The 19,682-nt window shown below is 52.3% G+C and overlaps 1 protein-coding gene across 4 annotated transcripts in view; it reads left to right on the top strand.

Moving 5' to 3' along the window:
- The window catches only part of GPCPD1 (glycerophosphocholine phosphodiesterase 1), a 54,482-nt gene that overhangs the window by 31,470 nt on the left and 3,330 nt on the right, over positions 1-19,682 (top strand). For 3 of the 4 annotated variants that reach the window (XM_068153031.1, XM_068153034.1, XM_068153033.1), the window contains exons 8-19: positions 1,877-2,123; positions 3,919-4,081; positions 4,179-4,311; positions 4,534-4,588; positions 6,528-6,620; positions 8,568-8,645; positions 10,037-10,076; positions 11,219-11,280; positions 12,345-12,410; positions 13,395-13,531; positions 14,532-14,667; positions 15,545-15,705. In XM_068153031.1, coding sequence (XP_068009132.1) covers positions 1,877-2,123; positions 3,919-4,081; positions 4,179-4,311; positions 4,534-4,588; positions 6,528-6,620; positions 8,568-8,645; positions 10,037-10,076; positions 11,219-11,280; positions 12,345-12,410; positions 13,395-13,531; positions 14,532-14,667; positions 15,545-15,705 — 1,371 coding nt within the window. Of the gene's footprint in view, positions 1-1,876; positions 2,124-3,918; positions 4,082-4,178; positions 4,312-4,533; positions 4,589-6,527; positions 6,621-8,567; positions 8,646-10,036; positions 10,077-11,218; positions 11,281-12,344; positions 12,411-13,394; positions 13,532-14,531; positions 14,668-15,544; positions 15,706-17,207; positions 17,309-19,682 lie in introns of all 4 variants that reach the window. The other variant, XM_068153035.1, reaches the window with a different exon arrangement.

Raw genomic sequence — 19,682 nt, forward strand, 5'->3', positions numbered from 1 at the left:
GAAGTGTTCTTCAGTAGTTCTGCTGTGAATTTCAGAGAGTTTTCTTCTTTGTTCTTTGTCCTTAACTTCTGGAAAAGAGCAGGATGGAAGCAGACCATGCAGTGGAGGGGAGAAGGGAGAAGGCTTCCATGGTTTTGGTTGCTTACTGCTTTTTCCTCCTTGGCCAAGTAAAGAGCTTTCTCCATTCACAGTTCATCTTCCAGTGGCATTACAGGTTTTCAGCTGGGACAGAGGTGGAGTCCCCAGTATCCTCTCTCCACATCTGTTGCTCTTAGCTGGGGTCTTACCTGCAGAGGTGTCTAAACCACAGCTGTACAGTGGCCTGACAGAAGTGGGTATCTTACCTCTGATGGTTTGAGGCCTGCACTATTGCCCTGAGTGTTTGGTTTCCCTCCTCTCCTGAATTTCTGGTGCCTGGAGTTGCTCATTCTTCTTTACAGCTCATTCAGTTAACCTGGGAGTTACTTCTGTGCTGTGTGCCTTACTCTGATGAGCTGAGGCTTAATTCTGTACTGGTTTCAATTCATTTTTATCCCCTACCCCCAGCTCTTTTAATGAGGGAAAAGTTCAATGAGGATTAATCCTTATATCCTCTTCCCTAGTACTTTGCAGTTTTTCCTTGTGTGTTTTATAGCAGGCAGAGAGAGAGAGAGAGAGAGAGACAGAGAGAGAATTTCCTGCAGCCTAGTCCTTGTCTAAATGAGATGGTTGAAATCCAAACCTGATGAGAATCATTTGAATGGTGTAGCTTCCAAGGGATCTCCAGGGGTCATCCAGTGTGACCCCCTGCAGTCAGCAGGGACATCCTTCACTGGAGCAGGTTGCTCAGAGCTTTGTTGAACCTGACCTTGAGTATTTTCAGGGGCTGGGGCTTCAACCACCTCCCTGGGCAACCTGTTGCAGTGTTCCAGCAGCCTCCTGGTGCAGAACTTGTTCCTCACATCCAACCCAAGCTGGATGCATTAGCTTAGATGATCTGTTTACCAGCTTCTGCCTCAAAAGTCAGCTCAGCCTGGGGATTTTGTGTGCCTGCCACTCGCTGTGGCAGTGCCATTTGTCAGCTTGATGGAGAATCTCTTTCCTTTTCCTATGGGCATTGAGAATGCAGCCTTAGTGCACAGCTGTTCTGTGACTGTAATTGTGGCTTTGGGGTGCAGCTTCAGTTTCATTAATGAGTTGACATCTATCTAACTCAATGATAATTCTTTATCCCCAGCAGCAGCTGAGATGATTCAGGAAGATGTGAATTGCTCATTGGTGCTTCCATCACTGGCATCATTCATTCTGTGGGGAAGGTTTGCTCTCTGTAAACAGGAACTCTGAGTCCTTACAGAGAGGCTGATCCTTCCCAGCCCAGGAGGTTTCAGAAGTTGCACTGTTGACTTTTAAATGATGATCTTTTCACCTCTCCTGAGGGGCTTACTAATGCCTTCAGAGGATCTGGTTTGTATCTGATGGCATACATTTGTCTGCCTTATCAGTGTGCCCACAGGCTTAGTTGTCTCTTAGCTGCCACCAGTGTTCAGGCATTGATCTGGAATTATTGCTGCTATTTGCAGTGCTGTTCATTAGCCTTTGGGCATTTACAGGCTACCTTCAGCCCTGTCCTGTAGGGAGCAGTGGTGTTGAGGGGAATCCTTGTGGTGTCTCCAGGCTGCCTATATCCAGCCCTGTCCTGTAGGGAGAGGTGGTGTTGAGGGGAATCCTTGTGGTGTCTCCAGGCTGCCTATATCCGGCCCTGTCCTGTAGGGAGAGGTGGTGTTGAGGGGCATCCTTGTATTCAGGAGCTTCTCCTCAAGCTTCTTTCTGGTTCCTCAGCGTTTCGCAGAGACCCTGCTGAGACTTAACCCTTTGTTTTGCCTTTCTGCTTGTGCAGAGTAAAACTGACTCTAGAAGGCTTGGAGGAAGATGAGGATGACGAAGAGGGCCAAGAGAAAACGTCCCCTACTGTCCCTCAGAAAATGGCCAACACTGTGGAGTTCTCCTTGATCAGCAACAACGAATACAAGTGCCGGCACTCACAGCCCGACTGCGGCTACGCCCTGCAGCCCGACCGCTGGATCGAGTACACGATCCAGACCATGGAGCCTGACAACCTGGAGCTGATCTTTGATTTCTTTGAGGTAGGCAGCTGGGGGTCTTGAGCCTGGAGAAGAGGAGGCTCAGGGGAGACCTTACTGCTCTCTACAGCTACCCGAAAGGAGGTTGTAGCCAGGTGGGGGTTGGTCTCTTCTCCCAGGCAACCAGCACCAGAACAAGAGGACACAGTCTCAAGCTGTGCAGGGGGAAGTTTAGGCTTGATCTTAGCAAGAAGTTCTTCACAGACTGAGAGGTTGCCCATGGGAATGTGCTGCCCAGGGTGGTGGTGGAGTCCCTGTCCCTGGAGGTGTTCAAGAAAGGCTTGGATGTGGCACTTGGAGCCATGGTTTGGTTGTCAGGAGGTATTAGGTAATAGGTTGGACTTGATGATCTCTGAGGTATTTTCCAACCTAGTTGATTCTATGATAGTGTCTCTTCAGAACTAACAAGCAGCTTCAGGCTATCTCTGGGAGTTAGCCAGCTACCACCAAGGTTTCACTCTGAGTAGGGCTGTTGCTTGGCGTGCTGGAGCTTCTGGCCTTCTCTGCTCGCTTGTGCCCTAGGATAGGACCAGGGGCAATGGATGGAAACTACAGCACACAAAGTTCCACCTCAACATGAGAAAGAACTTTTTTACTGTATGGGTCCCAGAGCCCTGGAGCAGGCTGCCCAGAGAGGTTATGGAGTCTCTTTCCCTGGAGCCTTTCCAGCCCTGTCTGGATGTGTTCCTGTGCAACCTGTGCAGGACACCTCTGAACTAGCCCAGGTTGCCCAAGGCCTCATCCAACCTGGACTTGGACACCCCCAGGGAGGAGGTGTCCACAACCTCCCTGGGCAACCTGTTCCAGTCCCAACCCTCCTACTGAAGAACTTCTCCCTCAGCTCCAGTCTAACCCTGCTCTGCCTCAGCTTCAAACCATTCCCCCTTGGCCTGCCTCTAGACACCCTCAGGAAAAGTCCCTCTGCAGCCTTCCTGCAGGATCCCTTCAGCTACTGCAAGGCAGCTCTAAGGTTGCCCCAGAGCCTTCTCCTCTCCAGGTTGAACACCCCCAGCTCCCTCAGCCTGTGCTCACAGCAAAGTTGCTCCAGGCCTTGGATCAAATTTGTGGCTTCCTCTGGCCTCACTCCAGCAGCTCTGTGTCCTTCTGCTGGGGACACCAGAACTGGAGGCAGTGTTTGACATGGAATGTCACCAGAGCAGGATAAAGATGGCTTAGGCTCTTAATTCCAAACCTGACTGTGGTCAAGTGCATGTTCTGCATATTGGCTGCCCTCCTCTGTCCCTGCAGAGGAATACGAAGGGGGTTTTTTAATGTGTGCATTGTTCCCCTTCATCTTTGTTCTGAAGGTGACTTGGGGTTTTCAGAGGACAGACTATTCCTCACATGCAGTTTTGATGTGAAAAGCTTAGCAAATCCAAGAGGTTTCAAAGACAAAGCCCCTCTGGGGCGTCCACAACCACTCTGTCCGTTGTCTATGAAAACTCTTTGTGTTCAAGGCCAGATTGGATGAGGCCTTGAGCAACCAAGTCTGGTTGAGAGTCATCCTTGCCCCTGGTTAGGGGGGTTGGGGTAGATGATCTCTGAGGTCCCTTCCAACCTAAGCCCTGCTGGGATTGGTTGCCATCAACACTTTGTTCTTCCTCACTGTGATTTACTTCACACTGCTGCACGACACAAGACTGTAGCCCCAACGGAGCATTTCTTGTAACACAGGAGAAATTTCTGTGGCCTTCCTCACTGAGGAGCAAGGAAGAGTCTGTTTGGAGTTGCCACCTCCATACATAACAGCAGGTGGTTTGTTTTTATCATCTTTGGTGGTTGTTTGTTTGTTTTCCAGGAAGATTTAAGTGAGAAGGTAGTGCAAGGCGACGTGCTCCCGGGTCACGTAGGCTCTGCCTGCCTCCTGTCCTCCACAATTGCAGAGCTGGGCAAGAGTGCTGGAATTCTTACCCTTGCCATCATGAGCAGAAATCCAAGGAAGACCATTGGAAAAGTTAGAGGTACAGTTGCTGGAAAGAGCTGTAGCTGCCTTTGCTGGGAGTCAGCCCTTGCCCGGTGACACCTGAAGCCTTGGGTGGTTTGTGTTATTCTTTGCAGTGGACTACATCATCATCAAGCCCATCCAAGGCTACACTTGTGACATGAAGGCTTCCTATGCTAAATACTGGAAACCAAGAACAACTCTAGATGTTGGACACAGAGGAGCAGGGAATTCTACCACAACAGCTAAGTAAGTACCTTTGCACCTTCAGCTGGGGGCAAGGGGCAGGGGTTGTGTTTAGTTTCACTGCTGGCAGTCAAGGAAGCAGTTGTAAAAGCTCCAAGCCATAGTGATTTAGGTCAGTTCAGATGTGGGTGTTGTCTATAGCAAGTAGACCTCTGTGTGTGTGTGTGTGTGGTGTCTGTGCAGTGCTGCAGCTAACCAAACCTTTTCTCCTGGCTGTTGTTGCAGGCTGGCTAAAGTTCAGGAGAACACCATTGCCTCTCTGAGGAACGCTGCCAGTCACGTACGTATGCACTCTGCACCTGGATGTGCCTGGCCACTCAAACCTGGCCTGGCTTGTCTGCTTAGCTTCCCTGAGTCAGCAGATGAATGGTAATTGCACTGATAGAATGGAAAAAAATAGTCACTGGGGAAAAGCCCTGAGAGATAGGGAGGGAAAACAGAGCCAGAGCAGGCTCTCGTTCTCAGGTTCCTCAAATCTGCACCAGGGCAGGGAGGCTCTGCAGAGGGACTTGGAGAGACTGGATCCATGGCCAAGGGTAACAGCAGGAGCTCCAACAAGGCCAAGTGCCAGGACCTGACCTTGAGTGACAGCCACCCCAAGCAGTGCTGCAGGCTTGGGGCAGTGTGGCTGGAAAGCTGCTGGCAGAAAGGGAGCTGGGGGTGCTAATGGCCAAGCAGCTGAAGAGGAGCCAGCAGTGTGCCCAGGTGGCCAAGAGAGCCAGTGGCAGCCTGGCTGGGATCAGCAATGCTGTGTCCAGCAGGAGCAGGGAGGGGATTGTCCTCTGGGCCTCAGCTCTGGGCAGGCCACACCTCCAGGGCTGGGTCCAGTTTGGGGCAGCTCAATCCAAGAGAGATGTGGAGGGGCTGGAGCCAGGGCAGAGGAGGGCAAGGAAGCTGGGAAGGGCCTGCAGAAGAAATCGGAGGAGGAGCAACTGAAGGAGCTGGGGATGGTTAGTGGGAACCAGAGGAGGCTGAGGGCAGACCTCATGGCTCTCTCCAGCTCCCTGAAAGGACCTTGTGGAGAGGTTGGTGCTGGTCTCTTCTCCCAGGTCATTAGTGACAGAACAAGAGGGAAGAGCCTCAAGCTGCAGCAGGGCAGGGGCAGACTGGAGAGGAGGAAGTAATTTTCCCCATCCAGAGTGGTCAGGCACTGGGCTGAGCTGCCCAGAGAGGTGGTGGAGTCCCCAAGGCTGGAGGTGTTTCAAGGTGGTTTGGCTGTGGTGCTTGGGGCTATGGTTTAGGGGTGAGCCCTGCAGAGCAGGGTCAGGGGTTGGACTTGGTGCTCCTGAGGCTCTCTTCCAACTTGCATGTTTCTGTGACTCTCTGGAAAAAAACCAAAACCAAAGAAGCTTCCATCTCATGTTCTTGTGGGGTTCTGATACAGGGAAAAATTAGTGAAGTGAAATCTCTTGGGGTGTAGTTGGTGTCCATTGCCCCTTGTCCTGGCACTGGGCACCACTGAAGAGAGGCCAGCCCCATCCTCTTGCCCCTGATGCTTTATCTATTGATCAGCATTCCTGAGATCCCCTCTGGGGCTGCTCTTCTCCAGGGCTCTCAGCCTTTCCTCCTCACAAAGATGCTTTAGGCCCCTCAGCATCTTTGTAGTCTACACTGGACTCTCTGCTGTCCCTCCAGAACTGGATGCAACATGCTAGATGAGGCCTCAGCAGGGCAGAGTAGAGGAGGAGGAGGAGAACTGCCCTCAACCTACTGGCCGCACTCTTCATGCACCCCAGAATGCCATTGGCCTTCTTGACCACGAGGACAAGGCTTGAACTAGATGATCTTTAAGGTCCCTTCCAACCCAAACCATTCTATGATGAGTCCTCAGTATATGGAACAGCTCCCTAAAGCTCTTGGTGAGGTCATGGGGAGGAGGGAGAAGGCACAGTGCAAAGGCATCTGTGTTAATCAAAATCCTCTTAATCTTTCTCAGGTCAGGTTTACAACATTTGAATGTTACTTAGAGGGCTTGCAAGAGGAAGCAAGTCCTAGGGATCAGAGGTGCCTCATGGGCATTAATGCTTTCCCATATGGTTCTTTTTCTGTTCTAAGCCATTGCTGACTGTGCCTTAACTTGTAACAGCCAGCTGCAGTCAGCTTCTGGTTGATGTGCTGGGGCTGTGAATGCTTGGCAGCTTGTCTGCAGTTCTGCAGCCAGTGTGCCTCAGTGGCTAATGGGGTTTGGGGTCTTCTTTGTGCCTTTCCATTTGTTGCAGGGGGCAGCATATGTGGAATTTGATGTTCATCTCTCCAAGGATCATGTGCCTATTGTATACCATGACCTCACCTGTTGCATGGCCATGAAGAAGGTAAAGAAGGCTCTCTCTCTATTCTGTGTTGAAATCTGAGCACTCCAGAAATAAAATGCCAAGCTGTCCCAGAAATCATTCTGGGCACTCAAGGGGTGCAATGGGAATCAAAAGGCAGCGTTGCTGGGTGCAGCAAGTAGAGCAGGGAAGCTGAGTTTCCTTTGCTGTTGGAGCAACAGGATGCCAGAGGCATGGTTTGGGACTCTGCAGGCCTGCAACTCCACTGCAGTTAGGAGCAAACTCTTTGGCTCTCTTAGACTGTAAGAGTAGGAACTTCTGGTTGGTTTTGGAGGGAGTCAGTATGATTCTCAGCCTGACTGATACTGAAGTGTGAGCTCCCCTTGAGCAGTTAGGCACCTAGGAAAGCTCTTCAAGTGAACCCAAAGCCTGTCTTGTTTGGTATTTCAGTAGTGGCCAGTTGATGGAGAACAGGAAAATGGAACAAAGCAAGGAGCTCCTTCACTGAGGGGTTGGATTAGCCACAGGTGAACCAGGAGCTCCTTCACTGAGGGGTTGGATTAGCCACAGGTGAACCAGGAGCTCCTTCACTGAGGGGTTGGATTAGCCACAGGTGAACCAGGAGCTCCTTCACTGAGGGGCTGGATTAGCCACAGGTGAACCAGGAGCTCCTTCACTGAGGGGTTGGATTAGCCACAGGTGAACCAGGAGCTCCTTCACTGAGGGGCTGGATTAGCCACAGGTGAACCAGGAGCTCCTTCACTGAGGGGTTGGATTAGCCACAGGTGAACCAGGAGCTCCTTCACTGAGGGGCTGGATTAGCCACAGGTGAACCAGGAGCTCCTTCACTGAGGGGTTGGATTAGCCACAGGTGAGCCAGGAGCTCCTTCACTGAGGGGTTGGATTAGCCACAGGTGAACCAGGAGCTCCTTCACTGAGGGGCTGGATTAGCCACAGGTGAGCCAGGAGCTCCTTCCCTTTGAAGGGTTGGATTAGGCACAGGTGAGCCAGGAGCTCCTTCCCTTTGAGGGGTTGGATTAGGCACAGGTGAACCAGGAGCTCCTTCCCTTTGAGGGTCTGACTAGCCACAAATGGTTTGCCTTCCATTAGCCTTTGTAGGTCTTTGTGTAGCTCTGGTTTTTCACTTCAGCATTTTGCTCTGTCCTTTAACTGTGAGTTAAACAACAGACTTCATGACTTGTTGGGACAGGAAGTGAGGCTGAAGAACTGCTTGGTGGAACAGAAGGAAAGGAGTTTGGACAGAGGTTCTGCACATGAAGTTGCAGTTGGACTCTGCTCTAGTTTTCTTCCATGCTAGTTTTGGCAGTGCAAAGAAAGGCAGTATGGCAGAGTGGACTGCAGCACAAGCTCTCTTTCTTCTTGGCACTGAGTCTGTGCCATCAAACTCCCACCCATTTTGATCCTGCAGTGTCTAAGGAGGTTGGTTTTGAACCGTGGTGGAAATGAAACTGGGTGGAAGGAAATGCATCTGGAGTGTTGGCTTGGGGAGTGAAAAATGCCTTCCTAGTGAGGAGCAGCTTGGCAGGATAGTTTGGACAGCAAACATTTGGATGTCAGGACACTTGTCTCTTAGCCTGAGATGTTGACTGGGCTATGACAAGCTGAATTGCCTTGGTGTGGTTTGCAATGCATTGCATTGCTGGCAACCCTTTTCTGTCCCTGGGCTGGTTGATTGATGAGGAGCTCACAGGAGCAATGTGCTAACCTCTTCTGAAGAAAAAACTTTGAGCAAAGCCTCTAGCCTTGGGGGAAGGACCAAATGCTGGTTCTGTCATGTTGACACCTGTTGTAGGTTTCTGCCTGCCTGTGTTGCCTCCTGGGAACTGATCCTCTTGCTTGGCTTGTCACAGCACTTGTATCTTAATCAGCAGCAAAGAAAAAGCTGCCTCTAATGTCCCCACTTGAAAAGCACAGAGGCTCTTGGTGCTGCTTTCAGGGATGCCTAACTTGTGTTCTTTCCCTTCAAAGAAACTGGACACAGAACCTTTGGAACTGTTTGAGATTGCAGTCAAAGAACTCACATTTGATCAGCTGCAGCTGCTGAAGGTATTGTGACTTTGATCTCCTGTGTGGGCAACTTCAAGCCAGGGATGGAAGCTTTAAATAGTGGGTTTCTTTTTGCAGTAACTGTTGCTAGTGGGAGAGAGCACAAGGGCTTAAAATTGTGCAAGGAGAACAAATAACTAAATCCAAGAGCAGTGCCTTTGCACCATCACTGCCACGGGACTGAGTTCTGTTGCTTGTCTCCTCCAAGAGCTGCTCTGCAAACTTGTGCAGCTCCACATCACTGTGCTGACAACACTGATGAGGGCCATTGGCAGTGGTGCTGAGGCCATGCTGTGAAGTCTTTGGAGCACAAATATCTGTCACAGCCTGCCTAATGTTCAGCTGTTTCCCCCTTAGCAAGGGAGATCAATATGATGGTTCATAGAACTGTTTTGGTTGGAAAAGCTCTCTCAACTCATCCAGCCCAACCAGGCTCTAGCTCCACCAAGGCTGGGGCTAAACCATGGCCCTCAGCACCACAGCTCTGCCTCTTTCAAACACAACAGGTGTTGATCTGCACTTTGGAGGTACTTTGCTGTTAGAGCAATATGCTGTTAGAGTGAGTCCAGGGGAGGCCCACAAAGATGATCCAAGGGCTGGGACAGGCTGAGGGAGCTGGGGGTGTTCAGCCTGGAGAGGAGAAGGCTCCAGGGGCACCTCAGAGCTGCCTTGCAATAGCTGAAGGGATCCTGCAGGAAGGCTGCAGAGGGACCTTTGCTGAGGGTGTCTGGAGACAGGCCAAGGGGGAATGGTTTGAAGCTGAGGGACAGCAGGGTTAGACTGGAGCTGAGGAAGAAGTTCTTCAGCAGGAGGGTGGTGAGACTCTGGCACAGGCTGCCCAGGGAGGGATTCAGGGAATGAGACTGGGCCCCTGGAGACCCAGGTAGATACCTGTCCTCAGTCAAGGAAGCTCCTGGCTGGCCCAAGAACTCTGTTTTAACTTAAAATGACTTGGTCTGCCCTTTTTTTTTTGTGGGGAGAATTTGAGTGGCAGGAGGGAGTTGTCCCAGTGCCTGGCGCCATTCTGTCTCAGGATAAAAGCCCTTTGGCTGTGCTTGGTTGGGAACAGCGAGTCTGACATCTGACAGAGGAGGGTTGTGGATGATCAGACTCCTCCACACCTTCCTGTGGAATTATCTTGTGGGTGTTGCTGCCCTCGAAGGTGTTTCATGAGCTTTCAGTAAGAATTCTTTCCTTGGGGTTCTTTGCATTTTCAAGCTGGAAAGAGAAAGAGTGATGTGGCCTGGGATTTCCTCTGGGCCACATGACTGCAGCTCTGAACCTCTCTGAGCTGAAAAACACTTCCTGAGGCAAATCAGTTAATGCTGTGGCTGCAGGAAGGTCTCTGTGGGTGAAGTATTTGTTAATTTGACTCTTTTTTTTTGTTTCAGCTGGCTCATGTGACTGCCCTGAAAGTGAAGGATCACAATGGTAGGTACCTGTTTGCCACAGCCTGCAGGCTGACTGATTGATTGCCCTCTCAGGAGGGATAGTCTGGGGCTGCAAGCTCTTGTTCCAGTCATGGCTGCCTTCACTGGAAACACTTCTAGGTGCTCATGGAATTCCTTTCCATGCTGTACGTGCTGCAGAGTTTCTGCTCTTTGCTGGGAAGTGAAGACCTGGAAGGGAGTGACTTCCTTGGGAAGAGGGGCAGGAGGAGGAAGTAAAGACCTGGAGGAGAGTGACTTCCTTGGGAAAGAGGGGCAGGAGGAGGAAGTAAAGACCTGGAAGAGAGTGACTTCCTTGGGAAAGAGGGGCAGGAGGAGGAAGTAAAGACCTGGAAGAGAGTGAATTCATTGGGAAAGAGGGGCTGGAGGAGGAAGTAAAGAGCTGGAGGAGAGTGACTTCCTTGGGAAGAGGGGCAAGAGGAGGAAGTAAAGACCTGGAAGAGAGTGACTTCCTTGGGAAAGAGGGGCAGGAGGAGGCAGGAGGGGTAGAAGGGGGGAAGGTGGAGGCAGAAGGGGCAGAAGTGGGGAAGGTGGGGGCAGGAGAGAGGATGGTGGAGGCAGAAGGGGCAAGAGGGAGGGAGGTGGAGGCAGGAGGGGCAGGAGGTGGATGCTTAGGTAAATACATTCTTCAGAATGTTCCCAGCAGTTGCCACTGATGTTTCTGTTTTGTGCTTCTCTAAATACACTTTGGTTTATGGCAGCTCCCTAGAACTGTGACCAGCAGCTTAGGGAGCTGCTGTGGGCTGGCTTACTGCTGCCCTAAACTTCTGGCCTTAGGTTGTCCCCTTGAAAGGGACAGGAAGATGGCTCAGCCATCCTACCTTGTCAGAGAAAAGATGAATAAGCCTTGGCAGGCAGGGCTGCTGCCACTGGCTGGGATGTAATGGCTGAGCTGATGAGGTGTGGGAGAAGCTGTTGCTGAGGAGGAGTCTGGCAAAGCTTTCCAGAAACTGCCATCAGCAGAGCAGGAGAATATCAGTGGTAGAGGGAAGGCTGAGATGATCCAAACACAAACCTCCTTCTGTTCCTTCAAGGCTGTGAGATGCTGAGCCAATCTTTCTGTTGCTGCTGGGATCAGCAGTGCTGCTTATTGCTGTGGGTTCAGCTTTTTGTCTTTCTTTTCAGCATCTTTCAAAGAGGAAGAAAACTCTGCTTTTGAGACCCAGCCATTTCCTTCTCTGCAAAGGGTAAGCAGTGAAGGTGGAGCAGTGCTGGAAGATGAAGGCATGGCTGGGGGTCAGGAGGGAGGGGACAGGCTCTGCTCACTTGCTCCCTGTGATAGAACAAGGAGCAATGGATGTAAGCTGCAGCACAGGAGCTTCCACCTCAACACAAGGGGGAACTTCTTTGCTGTAAGGGTCCCAGAGCCCTGGAGCAGGCTGCCCAGAGAGGTTGTGGAGTCTCCTTCTCTGGAGCCTTTCCAAATGGGGCAATTCCCACCCCTCTGGAGGGGAGTTGAATTTGCAGTTATACCTTAGCAAAACGTTGTCCTTAGGGGTTGATCCAGTAGCTCAGCTCGAGCCTGGGCTCCTCAGCTCAGCTTAAGGCTGAAGTAAAAAGGTAGTTTTGTATCATAGTATCAGTCAGGGTTGGAAGGGACCACAAGGATCATCTAGTTCCAACCCCACTGCCATGGGCAGGGACACCCCACACTAGATCAGCCTGGCCAGAGCCTCATCCAGCCTGGGCTTAAACACCTCCAGGGACGGGGCCTCAACCACCTCCCTGGACAACCCATTCCAGGGTTTCACCACTCTCATGGTGAAGAACTTCCTCCTCACATCCAGCCTGAATCTCCCCACCTCCAGCTTCATTCCATTCCCCCTAGTTCTATCACTACCTGAGATCCTGAGAAGTCCCTCCCCGACTTTCTTGGAGCCCCCTGCAGATACTGCAAGGCCACAAGAAGGTCTCCTGGGAGCCTTCTCCTCTCCAGACTGCACAACCCCAACTCTCTCAGGCTGTCTCCAGGGCAGAGCAGCTTCAGCCCTCTGCTCACCCTTGTGGCCCTTCTCTGGACACCTTCCAGCACCTCCAGATCCCTCTTGTCATAGGGGCTCCAGAACTGGACACAGTGCTCCAGGTGGGGTCTCACCAGAGCTGAGTATCCTGTGCTAAGTGTTAAAACCTGAGGTGTTTCAGCCTGCTGCTTCCCCCTTCACTTCCTCAGTTTTCCCCCAGGAGTGTGCCCCTCAGTGCTGAGTTGTCCTTCTCTGGGGGGGCTCTCTTCATAGTGTGTTTGTTTTCTCAGGTGCTGGAGTCTGTTTCTGAGGACGTTGGGTTCAACATAGAGATCAAGTGGATCTGCCAACAAAGGGTAGGCAAATGTCCAGTGTGATTCACTTGCACCTGGCCCTTCTGCTGCCTGCAACTTGTCCCTTGAGGTGGCAGTTTGGCCTGCAGAGAATGGCACTGTCTTGGGGGTTGTTGATGTGTCTCCTGGTTTATCATACCCTGCTCTCTTTAAAGCTGGGAGCAGTACCAACACTGCTCCAGCAAATGAGCAACACTCTGAAAACAACAGCAGGTCTCCAGAGCACTGAGAGCAGCCCTGGGGAGAAGGGCCTGGGAGTGCTGGTGGGCAGCAAGTTCTGCAGGGGACAGCAATGTGCCCTGGGGGCCAAGAAGGCCAAGGGGCTCCTGGGGGGCATTCAGAGGAGTGTGTCCAGCAGATCCAGGGAGGTTCTCCTCCCCCTCTGCTCTGCCCTGCTGGGACCTCATCTAGAATCCTGCATCTAGTTCTGGGCTCCGCAGTTCAGGAGGGACAGGGATCTGCTGGAGAGAGTCCAAGGGAGGGCTGCAAGGCTGCTGAAGGGCCTGGAGCACTGCCTGGTGAGGAGAGGCTGAGAGCCCTGGGGCTGTTTAGTCTGGAGAGGAGAAGACTGAGAGGGATCTGATCAATGTCTCAATAGCTGAGGGCTGGGGGTCAGGAAGGAGGGGACAGGGACAGGCTCTGCTCAGTTGCACCTTTGGATAGGCCAAGGGACAATGGATGGAAACTCCAGACGAGGAGGCTCCACCTGAACATGAGGAGGAACTTCTTCCCTGTGAGGGTCCCAGAGCCCTGGAGCAAGCTGCCCAGAGAGGTTGTGGAGTCTCCTTCCCTGGAGCCTTTCCAGCCCTGTCTGGCTGTGTTCCTGTGTGACCTGTGCTGGATTCCATGGTCCTGCTCTGATACGGGGCTTGGAGTGGAGGATCTCCAGAGGTCACTTCCAACCCATCCTGTGAGCTGTGATCCTGTGAGAGAGGATCTTAGTAAGTGTTGATCTGAGTGGCTGAAACTTGTCCTATCTCTTTCTAGGATGGACAGTGGGATGGCAACTTGTCAACTTACTTTGACATGAACCTCTTCCTAGATATCATCCTCAAAACTGTCTTGATGAATGCTGGGAGAAGAAGAATTGTGTTCTCCTCTTTTAATGCAGACATCTGTACAATGTAGGTGAAGAGAGAGAGAAAGAATTGCTGCTTTTTTCTTTTCCTTTGGGCATAACAGCAGCCAGCAGGAAACAAATCACAGCTGCTTGGGCTAGGCCTAAACTTTGAGTGCTACCCTAGCTGGGGGTTTGAACAAGAGCTTTTTGCCAGCTGAGAAGTGCCACAAAGAAGGGAGAAGGGAGACACAGGTAGAATTTTTGTTGAGTGCCTTCCTGAATGCTTCACTTCTTCAGACAGAGAAAAAGGCCAAGGCTGCTCTGGGGTCACAAAGTCTTTCTCAGTCATACATGAGGGGTTTGCAAGCCTGACTTAGGAAACAAACCTGCTGCTTTTGGGGGGCAGTTGGAGGCCCAACCTGCTGCTTTCCTGGGGCAATTTGATCACTCCCTGACTACCTTTTAAAGGGGGCAGAAAATGAAGCCCTTCTGGGTTCCTTGTGTGTGGTTGGGGGACTGTGGGTTAGAGGTTGGGTTTTGTTTTGCTTGCTTCTACTAATAAAAGGGTGAAGAGGGAAGTTGGGGAAGGGAGCTGAGCCCACAACTCTGCTTCCATCTGCTGGAGAGCAGCCCTGGGGAGAAGGACCTGGGAGTGCTGGTGGGCAGCAAGTTCTGCAGGGGACAGCAATGTGCCCTGGGGGGCAAGAAGGCCAAGGGGCTCCTGGGGGGCATTCAGAGGAGTGTGTCCAGCAGAGCCAGGGAGGTTCTCCTCCCCCTCTACTTTGCCCTGCTGAGACCTCTCCTGCAATATTGCATCCAGTTCTGGGCTCCCCAGTTCAGGAGGGACAGGGATCTGCTGGAGAGAGTCCAAGGGAGGGCTCCAAGGCTGCTGAAGGGCCTGGAGCACTGCCTGGTGAGGAGAGGCTGAGAGCCCTGGGGCTGTTTAGTCTGGAGAGGAGAAGGCTGAGAGCAGTGACTCAGCACCCTCATGGGCAAGAACTGCTTCATAAATTCTCCTGCCCTGGAGCACATTTGCTGCCTCTGAACTTCCTTTCCCCCCCCAGGATCCGGCACAAGCAGAACAAGTACCCTGTGCTGTTCCTCACCCAAGGGGAGTCCAAGCTCTACCCAGAGCTGATGGATCTTCGCTCTCGGACCACTCCCATCGCCATCACCTTTGCACAGTTTGAGAACCTGCTGGTAAGCTGACAGCCACCTGCCCCTGCTCTGCAGCAAAGGCAGCTGCATGTTACCACAGCTTAACCTCTTTGACACTCACAGAACTGTCAGGGCTGGAAGGGACCTCAAGGAGCAGCCCCCCTGCCCTGGGCAGGGACACCTCACACTACAGCAGGTTGCTCACAGCCACAGCCAGCCTGGCCTGAAAAACCTCCAGGCAGGAGGCTTCCACCACCTCCCTGGGCAACCTGTGCCAGTCTCTCACCACCCTCATGGGCAAGAACTTCTTCCTGACAGCCAATCTCAATCTCCCCACTTCTAGTTTTGCTCCATTTTCCCCAGTCCTATCACTCCCTGACACTCTTGCTGCAGCCCAGGCTCTGCTTGGCTCTCTGGGCTGCAAGTGCTCCCTGCTGGCTCCTCTTGAGCTTCTCATCCCCCAGCACCCCAAGGCCTCTTCTCCAGGGCTGCTCTCAAGCCAGTCCCTGCCCAGCCTATATCAGTGCCTGGGATTGCCCCAACCCAGCTGCAGGACCTTGTATTTGGTCTTGTTGAGCCTCATGAGGTTGGCTTGGGCCCATCTCTGCAGCCTGTCCAGGTCCCTCAGGATGGATCCCTTCCCTCCAGCATGTCTGCTGCACCCTGGAGGGAAGGGAAGCCACCCAGAGGCCACTCCAGTCAGAAGCTCATCAAACAACTGCTGCTAACCTTTGTTCACTGCCCCAGTTTGTTTCAAGTGGCCATTAGTGCTGTGTGTGTGGGGGGGGGAAGGTCACCTTTGAAGTGGCAGCAGTTTTTGTAGCATCCTGGATGAAGCTGGAAGCAGCTGACAGATGCAGCTGGTGTGAGGACTGTGTTTCAGCAGCAGGGGTTTTAATGGAGGCCTTCTGCCTTGCAGGGGATTAATGTGCACTCTGAAGACCTGCTGAGGAATCCATCCTTCATCAAAAGGGCCAAATCTAAAGGCCTGGTGATTTTCTCCTGGGGAGATGATGCCAATGACCCAGACAACAGGAAGAAGCTGAGAGAGTATGGTGTTCATGGGCTAATATATGACAGGTACTGGATTGGTTTTAAGCAGCTGTGATAATGCTAAAGCTGAGAAACCCTTGTGTCCTGATCCTGCTGAAATCTCACCTTGCTGCCCAGCAGGGTACAAAACAGCTCTTAAAGTGCAGGAAGGCCATAAACCCAGTTCAAGGACAAGACTGAGACTAATTGCAGGTCTTTCAGCAGTACATAGGAGGCAAAACAGCTTCTGCTTCTCCTGAAGGTAGTGTTGCTAACGTGCTGTTGGTTCCACAGCTTTGCATTCACCATCCTCCCTATCAAAGTGAGCCTGGAGAGGCTTCCAGGGCAAACTGCTGAATGAGTTCCTTCAGAAAGCAGTTGCTGAGCTCACACAATTCCAGTAGACATCCAAGTGCTGGGGTGAACCTTTGAAGCAAAGTGTTGGGGTTTTTCCCCTTCCCCCAAGTGTGTTAGCTCCCTTACTGCAGGAGGAGGAGGGAGGGGATTCTGTCCCTCTGCTCTGACCCCACCTGCAGCACTGCCTCCAGTTCTGCTGCCTCCAGCATAAGAAGGATCTGGAGCTGCTGGAGAGGGTCCAGAGGAGGCTGTGAAGATGATCAGAGGGCTGGAGAACCTCCCCTGTAGGGATAGGCTGAGAGAGAGCTGGGGCTGTTCAGCCTGGAGAAGAGAAGGCTCCAGGGAGACCTCAGAGCAGCCTTCAGTACCTGGAGGGGCTCCAGGAGAGCTGGGGAAGGACTTTGGACAAGGGCTGGGAGTGACAGGATGAGAGACAATGGATTGAAGCTTGAGGAGGGCAGATTGAGACTGGAGGTGAGGGAGAAAGTCTTGGCAGTGAGGGTGGGGAGACACTGGCACAGGGTGCCCAGGGAGGCTGTGGCTGCCTACTCCCTGGAGGTGTTGAAGGCCAGGCTGGATGAGACCTTGAGCAAGCTGGGCTGGTGGGAGGTGTCCCTGCCTGTGGCAGGGGGTTGGGACTGGCTGATCTTGAAGGTCCCTCCCAACCCATTCTGTGGCTCTTTGGAAAGGTGTGAAATGAAGCATCATGAGATGCTGGTGGGCTTGGGGAGCTGTATTCAACTAAACCTCCTGGTGAGATTCCCAAGAAGCTGTAACTGAGCAGCATTGAGGTAACTGAGGTGTCACACTGGAGAGGTCTTTGGAAGTGTCAGCCTGGGCCAGGGCTTTGCTTTGTGTTGTGTGACCTGAGGGGAAAAGCAAAGGGACAGACCTGAACCGTTGGCAAGGCTCTGCTTTGTCATGTGAGAACTGAGAGTCAGCCAAATCTCTTTGCTCTGTGGTGGACTCCCTTCAGCCATCCTGCCAGGTGTGCTCATCTGGCCAAGAGGTGGGAAGTCAGTGCAGGAGCTGCAGTGGATTTTAGCCTGCTTGGGTGTTTCCCTGAGTGCCTGTGGTGATGTCAGAGGTTCTGGGCTGGCTGGGGGGAGCTGATTGCTATAAACTCTTCTTCTTTTGTGTTTGTTTGTGTTTTCTTCTTCCCTCCCCCCCCAAACTTTAATCATCCCCTGTAGAATTGGGCAAAACATGGTAGCTGATGGTGAAGATGGCAGCAAAACTGTGTCCTGAATACCAAAAGGTGCTGATGCCAAGTGTTGGGGGCAAACCCCCTCAGGTAGGGGGTGTGACTTGGCTGTGCATGGAGGAGCTGCAAGACTCCATACTAATGGCAGTGCTTTGGAAAAGGGATCTCAGTGGGGCAGGAAGAGGAGGTTTGCTTGCTTTCCCTGTTTGGGCCTTGCTCCTGCACTTGGGCTGCAGAGGATTAGACAAAGCCATGCTCATCAAACCCAACGGGCACCCCAGTGCAGGATCATGTTTGGCTTTCTTCACAGCAATCTATAAGAGCCAAACTGCCTGTGGTGAAAAAGGGGCAGCCTGCAGAAAAATGTGCCTCCAGCCTTCTGTTGGAGCCCCCAGCCAAAACCCAACCACTCAGGGCATTAAATGCATGGCTGGGCCTCTGCCCTTCCCCCAGAACACCCCTGCTGGTGCTCCAAGGGCTTTGCTAGTTGGAGGGATAGGTGTTACTGAGGTGATAAACTGCAGGCTGTTGTAGTGAAACTCCCTGGATTGGTTAATAACCAAAACTCAGGAATTTTATAGTGGGGGTGATTATATCTAGTGTGGGTTTGGGGTGGTTTAGCTGATGTTATTCTCCTGGACAAGCTTGTAGCCAGCCCAGGAAAGGGTGGTTTGAATATAGTCAGCTCAGGAAGAGGCACACACCCTTGGGCCTTTTCACACCAGTTGGCTCTCTGTTAAGTGGAGAGAGGGTGTGTGCTACCTTAGCATAGCACAGCCAGCAGGGCCAGGGAGGGGATTCTCCCCCTCTGCTCCACTCTGCTCAGACCCCACCTGGAGCTCTGTGTCCAGCTCTGGAGCCTCTCTTCCAGGAAGGATCTGGAGGTGCTGGAAGGGGTCCAGAGAAGGGCCATGAGGGTGAGCAGAGGGCTGGAGCTGCTCTGCTCTGGAGACAGACTGAGAGAGTTGGGGCTGTGCAGACTGGAGACGAGAAGGAGACCTTCTTGTGGCCTTGCAGTATCTGCAGGGGGCTCCAAGCAAGCTGGGGAGGGACTTTTGAGGGTGTCAGGGAGTGATAGGCCTGGGGGGAATGGAGCAAAACTAGAAGTGGGGAGATTGAGATTGGATGTGAGGAAGAAGTTCTTGCCCATGAGGGTGGTGAGAGCCTGGCAGAGGTTGCCCAGGGAGGTGGTGGAAGCCTCCTGGCTGGAGGTTTTTCAGGCCAGGCTGGCTGTGGCTGTGAGCAACCTGCTGTAGTGTGAGGTGTCCCTGCCCATGGCAGGGGGGTTGGAACTGGATGGTCCATGAGGTCCCTTCCAGCCCTGACAGTTCTCTGATTCTCTTCTTTCCTTTTTTTAATGAACTTCACCTGCTCTGGGTTCTGTTTGCTGAATATCACACACAGCTGCATGAAAATGCTGTATCAGGAAGCCCCAAACATGGATGCTGAAAGCTTTTCTGCAGTGTTTGCTCTCTCTAGGCCATGGTTTCTTAGGGCTGCATGCTGCATTTGCAGGCTACCAGGCAAAAGCTTTATGCTCTCTTGGTGTCTTTCTAAACCTGACACCAGTTTAGCTGGCAAAGAGGCAGAAGCACTCAAAGCACTCTGCAGGGCTAGACGGCTGTCTCAGTCTGCACCATGTTCTTTGCATGAACCTGAATGTTCCTCAAGTATCAGCATGGACTCCCTGGAGGAAGCTAACTGCTCTCTGTTGCTTTGTGCATCTACTCAGAGACTGACTTAAGGCAGCTGTGGCAGTTGAAGTCTCCTGGTTTGTGAGTTGTAAACTCAAATTTACCTTGAAGTGTAAGCAAACAAACAGCAGCAAAACCAAGGCCAAGTTGTCAGCAGAAGCTTCAGACATCAGATTGTTTTTCCACCTGGAAACAGAGGTTTGATGCTGCTGACCAAGGGGCTCTGCTCACTTGCTCCCTGGGATAGGACAAGGAGCAATGGATGGAAGCTGCAGCACAGGAGGCTCCACCTCAACACAAGGGGGAACTTCTTTACTGTAAGGGTCACAGAGCACTGGAACAGGATCCCCAGGGAGGTTGTGGAGTCTCCTTCTCTGGAGCCTTTCCAGCCCCATCTGGATGTGTTGCTGTGTGACCTGAGCTAGACTGTATGGCCCTGCTCTGGCAGGGGGGTTGGACTGGAGGATCTCTTTGGGTCCCTTCCAACCCCTGGCATCCTGTGACCTCCTTTTTGGCCTAAGCAATAGCAAAGCAAGGCAGCTGTAACAGACTTGCTGCTGGGTGTCCATCTTTTCAGAGGTGGCAGAGCCAAAGACATCAGAACCCTGGGGTGTCCTGCAGGGCTTTGTGTAGGGAGTGCTAATTGAAGCAAGTCTGTTCAAAGGACTTCTGCAGGGCATGCTTTAGTAAGAGGAAGTCAACTGGAGGAACCTCAGGGGGTAGTTACAAACAACTGTCCTGCTGAAGAAAGAAGGCTCAGGAGGTGAGAG

The sequence above is a fragment of the Melanerpes formicivorus genome, unplaced genomic scaffold (genome assembly GCF_026170545.1).
Source record: "Melanerpes formicivorus ecotype bairdi unplaced genomic scaffold, bMelFor1.0.p_v2 SCAF_25, whole genome shotgun sequence".
Classification (NCBI taxonomy): domain Eukaryota; kingdom Metazoa; phylum Chordata; class Aves; order Piciformes; family Picidae; genus Melanerpes; species Melanerpes formicivorus.